The 12659-nt window shown below is 46.4% G+C and overlaps 1 protein-coding gene across 1 annotated transcript in view; it reads left to right on the top strand.

The window, feature by feature from the left end:
• Positions 1-12659, top strand: part of LOC127487073 (interleukin-2 receptor subunit alpha) — a 46455-nt gene that overhangs the window by 20852 nt on the left and 12944 nt on the right. Inside the window, exon 2 of the mRNA XM_070055803.2 lies at positions 12366-12554. Within this exon, the coding sequence (XP_069911904.2) occupies positions 12366-12554 (189 nt within the window). The remainder of the gene's footprint in view (positions 1-12365; positions 12555-12659) is intronic.

Below are 12659 nucleotides of genomic sequence, written 5' to 3'. Positions count from 1 at the left end.
GCTGCTTTCCCAAGTGCATTAGCAGGGAGCTGGATTAGAAGTGCAGCACCTGGGACGCCAATATGGGATGCCAGCGTTGCAGGCATCTTTGCAGGCGGCTTCTTAACCCATTACATCACAATGTCAGCCCCTCCATTATTTCAACTGATACATTTCTGTCATTCATGCTCTTATAACTCCCATTCCAGCAAAACCACTTTGTGGTCCCCTGAACACAGCACACTGTTTCACACATTCCCTGCACCAGATGGCCTCTCCTGCCTCCCCTTCCAAAAGGCAATGACTTGGCATGTCTGAGAAGCTCCTATGGCCTTCATGGCTGGCTAATGGCTCCAGGGAACCTGCCATCTGCTATTTGATTGGCAACTGAATGCCCAAAATAAAGCAACAAAATGCAGTCAATACTTCCCAACTAGAAACTTAATCCATGTTGTAGACAAACCCACCTCCTGGATCAAGAGAGAGCAGAGCAAGGCTTTTGCTTCTTCTTGTAATCAAAGACAAGTCACAAGGTTGGATGGCCTACTGGACTTCACCTGTAGGCTGTTAGTAGGCCACCGGTGCAGCCAATTCTGCGTTTTAACGTAGTTGATTTGTTGGTGTTTTAAAGGCATGCTGGAGGGTGTGAGGAGACAAGTAGATGCAGGTGAGCAGTCAGAATGCCTGTAGTCATGCCTTGCAATTCAGTGGAGGGGCTGGCACTGTGGTGTAGTAGGTTAAGCCTCTGCCTGCAGTGCCAGCATCCCATATAGGTGCTGGTTCTAGTCCCGGCTGCTCCACTTCTGATGCAGCTCTCTGCTATGGCCTGGGAAAGCAATAGAAAATGGCCCAAATGCTTGGAACCCTGCAGCCGCGTGGGAGACCTGGAGAAAGATCCTGCCTCCTGGCTTCAGATCAGCCCAGCTCCAGCTCCAGCTATTGCAGCCAACTGAGGAGTGAACCAGCTGATGGAAGACCTCTTCCTGTCTCTCCCTCTCTCTGTAACTCTACCTCTCAAACAAATAAATAAATCTTAAAAAAAAAATAAAGTCATTAGAGTTGAAGGGAGTTGCCAATAGGGAAGCAATGACTCCTGGGACATGAGGCCAAAGGGGAAGTGGAATTGATGAGGATGCTGGAGGTTCTAGCTTCAGTGACTCTGACAATAGGAACAGGAGAGTCATCGAGAGAAAGGGACAGGAAGAGAAACAGAACTGTGTATTTGTTTCTAACTTTTTATTGCAAGATCCTTAGATTCACACGTTGTCTTCTTTGTCCCAACTTCTTCCGGGTACCTTTTGTATTTGCTATTTAAAAGAATTTCTTAAAAGTAGCAGTGACAGTTTTTACAAGGCAGAAATGAGAACAGTGAACAATCAAAGACTTTCCTGTGGCTCCAGTCCCATCATCCTGAGCCGTATGCTGTGGGCAACTCAATCACTCTGAGCGTCAGTCTCCTGGGATGGGAAATGGGGATGACAACCTCCATCTTCCAGGGTAATCGTGGATATCATCATTGGGGGTAACAAATACCATGCAGCAGCAGGGCTGAGCAATCACAGTGATTATTATACAAAGAACCCCAGATAGAGAACCCGGGGCCTCTGCCTTCTGAATCAAAACCACCACATCACACAGACATGCCCCTGCACCTAGACAGTTTAGACATGGCTCCACCACTAAGTGAGAGACAGTCAAGGACAGAGGGGGTGAAAAACCCACTCTCTTCCTGGAGGCTGTGATTTTCTGTGATGGAGAAGCATTGGCCTGGGGCTCAGGGGACCTGCCTGTGATCCCAGGATTGCTGCAAACGTGAGAAACGACCACAGCTTGTTCCCTTTTCTATGCTCTTCCAGTTTCAGCTCCTGTGAGCCTCTTCAAAGGGATATTCACTGTGTTCTATGGTGTGTTACTTTGCACTCAAACCATAACATCTTACAAAGGAGGCAACATTTGACAGTGTAGTGGCAGTTCTTATTGGATCTGGCACAGAAGATAAATGACTTTAGGGTAAAAATGAGTTCATGTCTTTACCAGGTGACCAAGCTCTTCTTATTTTTTTTTAAACTTTTATTTAATGAATATAAATTTCCAAAGTACAGCTTATGGTTTACAATGGCTTCCCCCCCCATAACTTCCCTCCCACCCACAACCCTCCCCTTTCCCGTTCCCTCTCCCCTTCCATTCACATCAAGATTCATTTTCATTTCTCTTATATACAGAAGATCAGTTTAGCATATATTAAGTAAAGATTTCAACAGTTTGCACCCACATAGAAACACAAAGTGAAGAATACTGTTTGAGTACTAGTTATAGCATTAAATCACACTGTACAGCACATTAAGGACAGAGATCCTACATGAGGAGTAAGTGCACAGTGACTCCTGTTGTTGACTTAACAATTTGACACTCTTGTTTATAGCATCAGTAATCTCCTTAGGCTCTTGTCATGAGTTGCCAAGGCTATGGAAGCCTTTTGAGTTCACCGACTCTTATTATATTTAGACAAGGTCATTCTTCTTATTTTTTTTAAAAAAAGATTTATTTATTTATTTGAAAGCCAGAGTTACAGAGAGGTAGAGTTAGAGAGAGAGAGAGAGGTCTTCTATCTGCTGGTTCACTCCCTAGATGGCTGCAATGACCAGAGCTGTGCTGACCAGAAGCCAGGATCCAGGAGCTTCTTCTGGGTCTTCCCACATGGGTGCAGAGGCCCAAGCACTTGGGCCATCTTCTTGTGCTTTCCCAGATCATAGAAGAGAGCTGGATGGGAAGTGGAGCAGCCAGGACTCGAACTGGTGCCCACATGGGATGCCGGCACTGCAGGTGACAGCTTTACCCACTATGCCACAGTGACGGCCCCCCAAGCTCTTAATGTAGTCACTTTTTTGTCTTCTAGTAAATTTAGGTTGGTAAATCCCCCATGTAGAAATTTCCACACTTCGCCAGTTATTCTAGTTTTTGTTCCTGATATCTATTTTCCAAGTGGCAAAGAGCAGAGGCACAACGCTGAAGCCATTTACCCAGAGCTGGCTGGGCTCTGGGTAAAACAGCTTGACCTTGATTCACTTACAAAGCAGTCTTAGCTCAGGCTCAGTCCACATCCTTTTGAAGCCTCTTCCTTTTCTGTGCCAACAAGGGCCAGATGAGTTCTCTCTTGTTTTGAACATCAGAGGAAAAACAACAACAAAATCATCACGGAGCCCACAAACGTTTTTCACCCACCCACCTTCCCTCCAGCCAACAGAGTTTCATTGCGCCCTGTTAGGTACTGAGTCAAGTGCCTGGGCACAAAGCACTCTGCTGTGCAGATTCAGCAGTAACTGAGGGCCCCAGTTCCCCATGCACTAAAGTGCTCTCAGGTCCTTAAGAAGGGGACAGACACAGAAAGAGGATGATGAGCCACCAGGGCTTCATTCTGTCTTAACCTTTTCTCCTCTAAACCTGGGCTCCAATTGGCTTTGCCTTCATCTGTACCGGGAACTCCTGGGAGGCAACCAATCTACAAATTCACCAAAGGGAAGAGGCACCTGTGATGACAATTCAGGGACAGAGATGGAGGTGGGGGGTGCGAAGGATAGGAACACGGGGGATCCTGCCTGTGGCTTTCAACTGACCACAGGCAAACTCGGACATGAGATGTGAGACAAGAGCTTGGTTTAATTCTCTCCTAGTGCAAGCCCCAGGCAGAGAGGCCCTTGGCATGTTCAGGGTTAATAATAACTGCTGACTGACTGTTTTTCCCTCTGCCCACATAAAAGGTGCACAAGCTATAAGGCAAGGCCACATCAATGGCCTGTCTGTGGTAGGACTCTCCTGCTGGGGGCCCCACCACTGAAGCTCTGAGCATTTACCCTGCTATCTCTCATCTCCAAGTCAGTTATGCCAAGCTTTCCTGCAGCCCGTAGGCACCAGACACTTCAATACTCTCAAAAAAGGAAATGACAAAGCAATCAGAGATTTTCTGAAGAGTAATGATAGCTAAACAGTGAATAGAAGAACACTGCAACAGGAATATTTACGCATCATGAACTATGAGAATATTCAAGGAGGAGGAGGCAAGAGGAAATTTTTTTTTGACAGGCAGAGTGGACAGTGAGAGAGAGAGACAGAGAGAAAGGTCTTCCTTTGCCATTGGTTCACCCCCCAATGGCCACCGCAGCCAGCGCGCTGTGGCCGGTGCATCGCGCTGATCCGATGGCAGGAGCCAGGTACTTATCCTGGTCTCCCATGGGGTGCAGGGCCCAAGCACTTGGGCCATCCTCCACTGCACTCCCTGGCCACAGCAGAGGGCTGGCCTGGAAGAGGGGCAACCGGGACAGAATCCGGCGCCCCGACCGGCACTAGAACCCGGTGTGCCGGCGCCGCTAGGTGGAGGACTAGCCTAGTGAGCCGCGGCGCCGGTGCAAGAGGAAATTTTTTTAAAAAGATTTATTTATTTGGAAGGCTGAATTACAGAGAGAGAGAGAAAGAGAGAGAGAGATCTTCCATTGTTAGTTCACTCCTCAAATGGCCATAAAGGCCAGGGGTGAGCCAGGCCGAAGCCAGGAGCCAGGAACTTCATCCAGGTCTCCCACATGGGCACGGGGGTCCAAGCACTTGGACCATCTTCTGCTACTTTCCCAAATGCATTAGCAGGGATCTGGATGGGAGGTGGAGCAGCCAGGACTCGAACTGGTGCCCATATGGGATGCTGGCAAGGCAGATAGTGGCTCAACCCACTATGCCACAGTGTTGGCCTCAAGAAGAGATTTTTTAAAGGCAAAATACGGAGGATTTTATAAGATGTTTTTGGTTGGAGATTTTGTACAGCTGTTGATGTCATGACACTACGCTGAGAAGGGCTGAAAGACATCCCAGCTTTCTCCCAATCAGACTGAAGAGAAACAGCTGCAGGGCCTCCTTTCCCACACATTCTTCCACTTTCGATCTCTGGAACACTCTTGGCGAGGCCTCTCAGGGAAAAGGAGTATAGCCAGTTCTTTACAGGTTACTCAGCTCCAGACCCGGAAGCATCAATGTTTCTAGATTTCAGGAAAGATTCTTTTATACATGGGAAGTCTGTAGGAGTAGAACTTTCTGAAATTTCCCCTTGTCCCCAGATGACCTCAGACACTCAGGATAATTTATGACTCTGTACATTTCCATGGCCTTATTTAGAGAAACACACCATCATATACTGGAAGAGTTTCTAAGGACACAAATTTGTCTCAAGGACAATTCATCTGCCTTTTTATTATTTGAAAGATTTATCTGTTTATTTGAAAAGCAGAGTGACAGAGAGAGACAGACAGACAGACAGGATTTTTCCATCCCGTAGTTCATGCCCCAAATGCCCGCAACAGCCAGGGCTGGGCCAGGTCAAAGCGAGGAACCAGGATCTCCATCCAGGCCTCCCTAGCCCCAAGCACTTAGGCTATCATCTGCTGCTTCCCCAGGTACACTAGCAAGAAGCTGATCCATCCCAGGCATTCAAATATGGGATGCAGACATGTCTTCATCTACTGGGCCACATCTGTCCCCAACTGCCCCTTTTCAAATGTGTATGCTTAGAAACTTTCTTGGTTAGTAGTTGAGAGACCAATTTCCAAATGCATCTGAGGTCAAAGCTTGACTATTTGTGCCAATAACCAGTGACCAGAGAATTGTTAATTATACTTCTCATTGATTTTTCTAGATGAAAAATTACTTATAAAAATGTATGGAACTGAAATATATGGATCTGATGAACTTTGGTAAACATGTGTACCTACTTAAGCAATGTTGTCATCACCTTCCTGCCTCCCTCCAATCACTCACAAAGAAATGAGAAGCAGGGACAGGCTCTGTGGACAGCAGGTTCAGCTACCACCTGAGATACCTGCACCCCATGTTGGAGTGCCTGATTCCAGACCTAGCTTAAGTAACTGCTTCCAGTATACAGAATTAACTATGTGTGATTTCTGTAGATTGAGCTTACTAAACTTACTAAGTTTTAGTAGCCATTTTGTAGAAGTAATTTTATATAAAACAGCCATCTTTGAACAATGTTCCTTATCTTGAAAGATACTTTCTGACATTAGTAATTCACAATAGTTTTTACTGATTATCTTTGCATAACATATCTTTTTCTATCCTCTTACTGCTAACCTATCATTGTCTTTGCATTTGTAGTGTGCTTTCTTTTTTATTTTATTTTATTTTTTGACAGGCAGAGTTGACAGTGAGAGAGAGAGAGACAGAGAGAAAGGTCTTCCTTTGCCGTTGGTTCACCCTCCAATGGCCGCCGAGGCCAGCGCACTGCGGCCCGCGCACCGCGCTGATCCAATGGCAGGAGCCAGGTACTTACCCTGGTCTCCCATGGGGTGCAGGGCCCAAGCACTTGTGCCATCCTCCACTGTACTCCCTGGCCACAGCAGAGAGCTGGCCTGGAAGAGGGGCCTGGAAGAGGGGCAACCGGGACAGAATCTGGTGCCCTGACCGGGATTAGAACCCGGTGTGCCAGCGCCGCACTAGGATTAGCCTAGTGAGCTGCGGCGCTGGCTGTAGTGTGCTTTCTTGTAGACAGCAATGTAGTTGAGGCCTGCTGTTTTATCCAATCTGAAGTTTCTTTCACTTTATATTTTTTGTCCATTAGTGTTTAGTTGTAACTACTGGTATAGTTGCCTTCTACCATCTTGCTATCTGTTTCCTACTCTTCTCATTTGCATTTTTGTTACTTTCTTTCAAGTAACCAAAAAAAAAAGTTAATGCTCTATTTTAATGCTCACTTAATACTCTATTTCTATTGCCCTTTTAGCTGTATTTTGCAATACTATTTGGTGGTTTCTCTAGGCTATTCAGAATATATTCTTTATAGTCAAATTGTACCATTTCATGATATAAAAACTCAAGACAGTAAAATTCCATTCACTCCAGTATATATAACTTTACTGTCTTGAGTAACAGTTGTTATATATATTTTACATTTACATATGCAATAACTCATTATACAATATTATTTATTTTAAACCATCATCTTTCAAACCAGGATCTCCAGGAAAATATGGTCTTTTCATTTTTGTAAATATGTAAAAATATTCTTCATCCTTTCCTATAGGTCTGTGTTTCTAGCTTGTATGGTTTCCCTCTAGCCTGGAGAATTTCCTTTAAGAGTTTCTTTTAATCTATACAAAACGCAGATTCACTGGTGACAGATTCTTTCAGATTTCGTTTATCTGAAATCATTATTTTCACTCTCACTTTTGAACAATATTTTCTCTGTGTAGATTCTAGGTTCACAAGTCTTTTTCCTTCTGAATATGATGTATCATTATTTTCTGGTTTCTCTTGCTTCTGTTGAGAAGCCGGCTGTAACTCATCATAGTCCCTTGCACGTGTCACTTTCCTCTCTGATCTGGTTTTCAGAATCTTGGCTATGCGGTGTCTAGGAGTGGTTTTCTTTACACTTATCTTGCAGAGCATCGTGGGTCTGTAAATCAATGTTTGTCCTAAGAATTTGGAAATTTGGGGCCTTGTTCTTTCAAATGTTTTTTTCTTCTCATGATATCTCTCCTCTCCCTTTGGAATTTCTATTAAATTTATATTAGACTATTATGTGACATTATCCCATGGGCCACTAAGGATCTTTTCAACTTTTTAAAAAAACCTTTTCCCTGTATTCATCAGCTTGGATAAGCTCGACTGAGATTTGTCATCAAGCTATAGTCAAGCTAATTTTTTTTTTTTTTTTGGACAGGCAGAGTGGACAGAGAAAGAGAGAGAGACAGAGAGAAAGGTCTTCCTTTGCCGTTGGTTCACCCTCCAATGGCCACGGTGGCAGGCGCGCTGCGGCGGGCGCACCGCGCTGATCCAATGGCAGGAGCCAGGTACTTATCCTGGTCTCCCATGGGGTGCAGGGCCCAAGGACTTGGGCCATCCTCCACTGCACTCCCTGGCCACAGCAGAGAGCTGGCCTGGAAGAGGGGCAACCAGGACAGAATCCGGCGCCCCGACCGAGACTAGAACCCGGTGTGCCGGCGCTGAAAGGCGGAGGATTAAAGCTCATTTTTAAACACTATACATTTTGTTCTAGAATTTTCATTTGGTTATTTTAATAGTCTTCAATTCTCTATGGAGCTTATTGGTTCACTCATTATGACCGTTTTCCCTGTAGATTAGCTGTTAGCCATTTTTTTCTAAAAGGGCCAGAGTAAATATTTTAGATGAGGAAGCTCTGTATTCTCTGTGGCAACTACTCAGCTCTGCCATTATAGCAGAAATGTCTACGAATGGTCATGACTTTGTTTATAAGAATGAATGGCAGGCCGGCGCTGCGGCTCACTAGGTTAATCCTCCGCTTTTCGGTGCCAGCACTCCGGGTTCTAGTCCCGGTCGGGGCGCCAGGTTCTGTCCCGGTTGCCCCTCTTCCAGGCCAGCTCTCTGCTGTGGCCAGGGAGTGCAGTGGAGGATGGCCCAAGCACTTGGGCCCTGCACCCCACGGGAGACCAGGAGAAGCACCTGGCTCCTGCCATCAGATCAGCGCGGTGCGCCGGCCGCGGCAGCCATTGGAGGGTGAACCAACGGCAAAGGAAGACCTTTCTCTCTCTGTCTCTCTCTCACTGTCCACTCTGCCTGTCAAAAAATATATATATATATTAAAAAAAAAAAAGAATAAATGGCGGCCGGCGCCGTGGCTCAATAGGCTAATCCTCCACCTTGCGGTGCCAGCACGCCGGGTTCTAGTCCTGGTCGGGGCACCGGATTCTGTCCCGGTTGCCCCTCTTCCAGTCCAGCTCTCTGCTATGGCCCGGGAGTGCAGTGGAGGATGGCCCAAGTCCTTGGGCCCTGTACCGCATGGGAAACGAGGAAAAGCACCTGGCTCCTGGCTTCAGATCAGCGCGATGCGCCGGCCGCAGTGCGCCGGCCGCGGTGGCCATTGGAGGGTGAACCAACGGCAAAGGAAGACCTTTCTCTCTGTCTCTCTCTCACTGTCACTCTGCCTGTCCAAAAAAAATAAAAATAAAAATAAATAAATGGCAGCTTGGGGCTGGAGTCGTGGTGCAGTGGATGAAGCTACCGCCTGTGAAGCCAACATCCTATATATGAGCGTCAGTTCAAGTTCTGGCTGCTCTACTTCCAATCCATCTCCCTGCTAATGTGTCTGGGAAAGCAGTGGAAGGTGGACCCAGTGCCTTAGTCCCTGCCACCCAAGTGCGAGGAGAGACCCAGCTGGAGCTCCAGGCTCCTGGCTTTGGCCTGGCCCAACCCTCACCCTTGCGGCCATTTGGGGAGTGCAACAGTGGATGGAAGTCCTTTCTCTTCCTCAGTTTTTAATTCTGCTTTTCAAACAAATGAAAAATTTTTAAAAAACATATAAATAAATGTCAGCCTCTCTGCAGGCTCTGGTTTGCTGCCCCTTGTTTTACATCATTGAGCACAACGACTTTAAACTCCTTTCTTGGTAATTCTGAATCCTGGAGGATTTTTGGGTCTGTTAATATTGACTGTGTTTTTAGGTAGGAAGTATTTTTCTGTTTCTTCATGTGTCTAGAAATTTTTTATAACTTGCTCAGTATTATGAATTATACATTAGAGAGTGTCACAGAGAATTTGGATTGTGGTGTCCTTTGAGAGTCAAGGGCTTTGTTTTTGTTTTTAAAAGATTTCTTTATTTATTTGAAAGTCAGACTTACACAGAGAGAGGAGAGGCAGATAGAGAGAGAGAGAGAGGAAGAGAGAGAGAGAGAAAGGTTTTCCATCTGCTGGTTCACTTCCCAGTTGGCAGCAATGGCCGGAGTGGTGCCGATCTAAAGCCAGGAGCCAGGAGCTTCTTCTGGGTCTTCCCACATGAGTGCAGGGGCCCAAGCACTTGGGCCGTCTTTACTGCTTTCCCAGGCCACAGCAGAGGGCTAGATCAGAAGTGGAGCAGCCGGGACTCAAATGGCGCCCACATGGGATGCCCGCACTGCAGGTGAGGGCTTTACCCGCTACGCTACAGCACTGGCCCCCAAGCTCTTAATGTAGTCACTTCTTTGTCTTCTAGGAAAGGTTGGTAAATCCCTCATCTATAAATTTCCACACTTCGTCAGTTATTCTAGTTTTCATTCCTGGTGTCTAGCAGAGAGCTGGATCCATAGAGGAGTAGCCAGGACTTAAACCGGCGCCTGTATGGGATGCCGGCACTGCAGGCGGAAGCTTTAGCCACTATGCCACAGCACCAGCCCTCGAGGGGCTTAATTTTGTTTTAGGAGGCACTTAAATGCCTGGTGCATCATTTTGTCTGTCTGGCTTGGTTTTGTTTTTCTACAGGCAGATCTGCTCTGGATCTGAAATTCATCTTAAGAATGTCTTTTCCACTGGAGCGGGATGAGAAAATCTGTAGTGCCCCAGGTCATGTGCGCATTCTGTAATTGAAGTTTGGTGTGACTATTTTTCTGTCAACCCCTACCATGGGCCATCCGTGCTCAGTCTCACTGAGTCCTGCCCTGTTTGTGTTCAGCCCCGCTCTTGCCACAGAACCTGAGTTGGTCTTCCATGCTCTCTATGGGGCCTGCTTTGTGCTATGTTCCCCTTTCCAGAGCTCCTCGCTGCAAATGTCAGTCCTTGCCGGTCAGTAGACCACCAGTTTGCTTGGGATTTACTTCAGTGCTGCACGGGAGGGAAATTCCCTAGGAAGAAAGCCGTGACCACTGTGAGCTCATGTCATGCTTTCTCTCCTCCCAGACGTAGCTCTTGTTGACCTGTTGTTCCATAGCTGCACACATTTTGTCTGGTAGAGGTGTTTCCAGCAGACAGACAAGTTTGTGCCCAGTTACTCTGTCATGGCTAGAAGCAAAAGTCCTCATTGGTTTTTCTCATTATTATTATTATCCAAATCTTGGTTTAGCAACAGATTAACCTTCTGGCACTTAAAACATTTGTTGGTGTTAATATAAGTAGCAGCAAATTGTACTGATAATGCAGGCAGCAGGCAGAGAGAGAGAGAGAGAGAGAATGATGACCTTTTCCAAGAGTTAAATGTTAAGGTAAACTTGAGCCTAGTCTCTCTCTGAATTTCCATTTTCTTTTTCCGACAATGAAAAATAATGAAGGCAGAAAAACCAGCAGTTACTATATACCTATATTTGCCAGGCACTCTGCAACTTACCCTAGTATGCTATCTCACCATCAAATCTGTAAAATTATGATAATTACACCCGTTTTACAGAAAAGGAAACTGCCCCCAGGAGGAGTGAAAACAATAAGGCTTCGTAGCTAGTAAGCTGATAAAGCAAGAATCTAGAAACCCATCTTTCCTCCCCTCGTCACCATTCTGCCTTTCCTGCCTTATAATGATTATCAGAATTTACTGAATCTTCCTGTTACCTGTTCTACTGTAATTGCTGGCCCCCTGGACTCATTCAAATTGCTTTTGTTCGGCCCCTTCTTGGTTAGAGCGGGCCAAGCTGTCCAAGTCCTACCCACCTTCGGTTCTTGGCGGGAAATCAGGAGAGTGCTGAGCTGCTCGATATGGGTTGTCTCCATGGCTGAGAAGCTGCTGGGCGGGTCAAAGGGCACAGAGAAGCTTCCCTCCGACAAAAAGATGTTCCCATGGATGGCATGCTCACTGCTGGCGGCTTGTGTTCTCCCAGCTTTTCCTGCCCTGCCTCCCCCATCCATGTGATTAGGAGGGAGAGACATTTATAGACAGACATGCATGTGCTCAGCCCCTTGCTGGGTAAGGTACTGCCCCCCCCCCCGGACTCTGCCAGCTAGAAGACCACCACCAGATGAGGTGCCAGATTTTATACCCTTAGAATAATGTGCCTAAATAAATGTTTTCCTTTGTCAAGTTAGCCTGCCCCGAGTATTTCACTAGAGTAGGGAAAAGCTGACGTCTGTGGTCATCCTGGTATGACAAGGCAGCTGGTGGACTCAGAGGCCAGCAGGTGGGTGGGAAACACACATTTGCTACTTTCAGATATTGAGCAAAAGCACTTTATGTACATTTCTCAAATGTGGTACAGAATCATTCGTTAGCGAATGCCTGGCAATCCTTATTTCTGAAAAGCATTTTACACACACACTTTTCTTCCCTCACATGAATTTCCACAGCGTCCCTCAGATTCCTGGTGCTCATCTCTCCCTATGCTTGTGCGACAGGAAGCACACGCAGAAGAAAAGCTCACTGCTTTGTGCACACATTTGATTTGAGCTGTTCTGTACGTGGTAGAGGAACTTGGTTTGAACTAAACTTTTGAGCCACCTCTGACACAAAGGTTTCCAAAGAAAGACCATTAGCAGACTCAGTTCTTTTCTAGGAAAAGTAGCGCGTATACAAATTCACTTTAGAAATGAAGACATATGCGATTATGTTGCTCCGCGACGAGACCCGTACCTGTGTGACTGGGACTTCCCAAACTCTCGACATGCCTCTCTTTCCTTCGCAGACTTCTGTGACGATCCGCCACAGCTCAGCAAAGCCACCTTCAGGGCCCTCGCCTACAAGATCGGCACCATGCTAACCTGTGACTGCGAGGCTGGCTTCCGCCGAGTTAAATACGGGTCATCCTACATGCTTTGTACAGGAAACTCCAGCCACTCTTTCTGGGACAACAAATGTCAATGCACAAGCAATTGTAAGTCATTCCTTTTGTCATGGCCTGAGGAAAGGGAACCTGCTGTGAAGACGGAGGCAGAGTCCAGCTTTCATTCACTCCGTCCTACAGGCAAATAGTAGCCTG

The sequence above is a fragment of the Oryctolagus cuniculus genome, chromosome 13, assembly GCF_051225735.1.
Source record: "Oryctolagus cuniculus isolate XC-2025 breed Fujian yellow rabbit chromosome 13, ASM5122573v1, whole genome shotgun sequence".
Lineage (NCBI taxonomy): Eukaryota > Metazoa > Chordata > Mammalia > Lagomorpha > Leporidae > Oryctolagus > Oryctolagus cuniculus.
The sequence above is the reverse complement of the archived record's forward strand: the minus strand, read 5'-3'. Positions and strand labels throughout refer to the sequence as shown.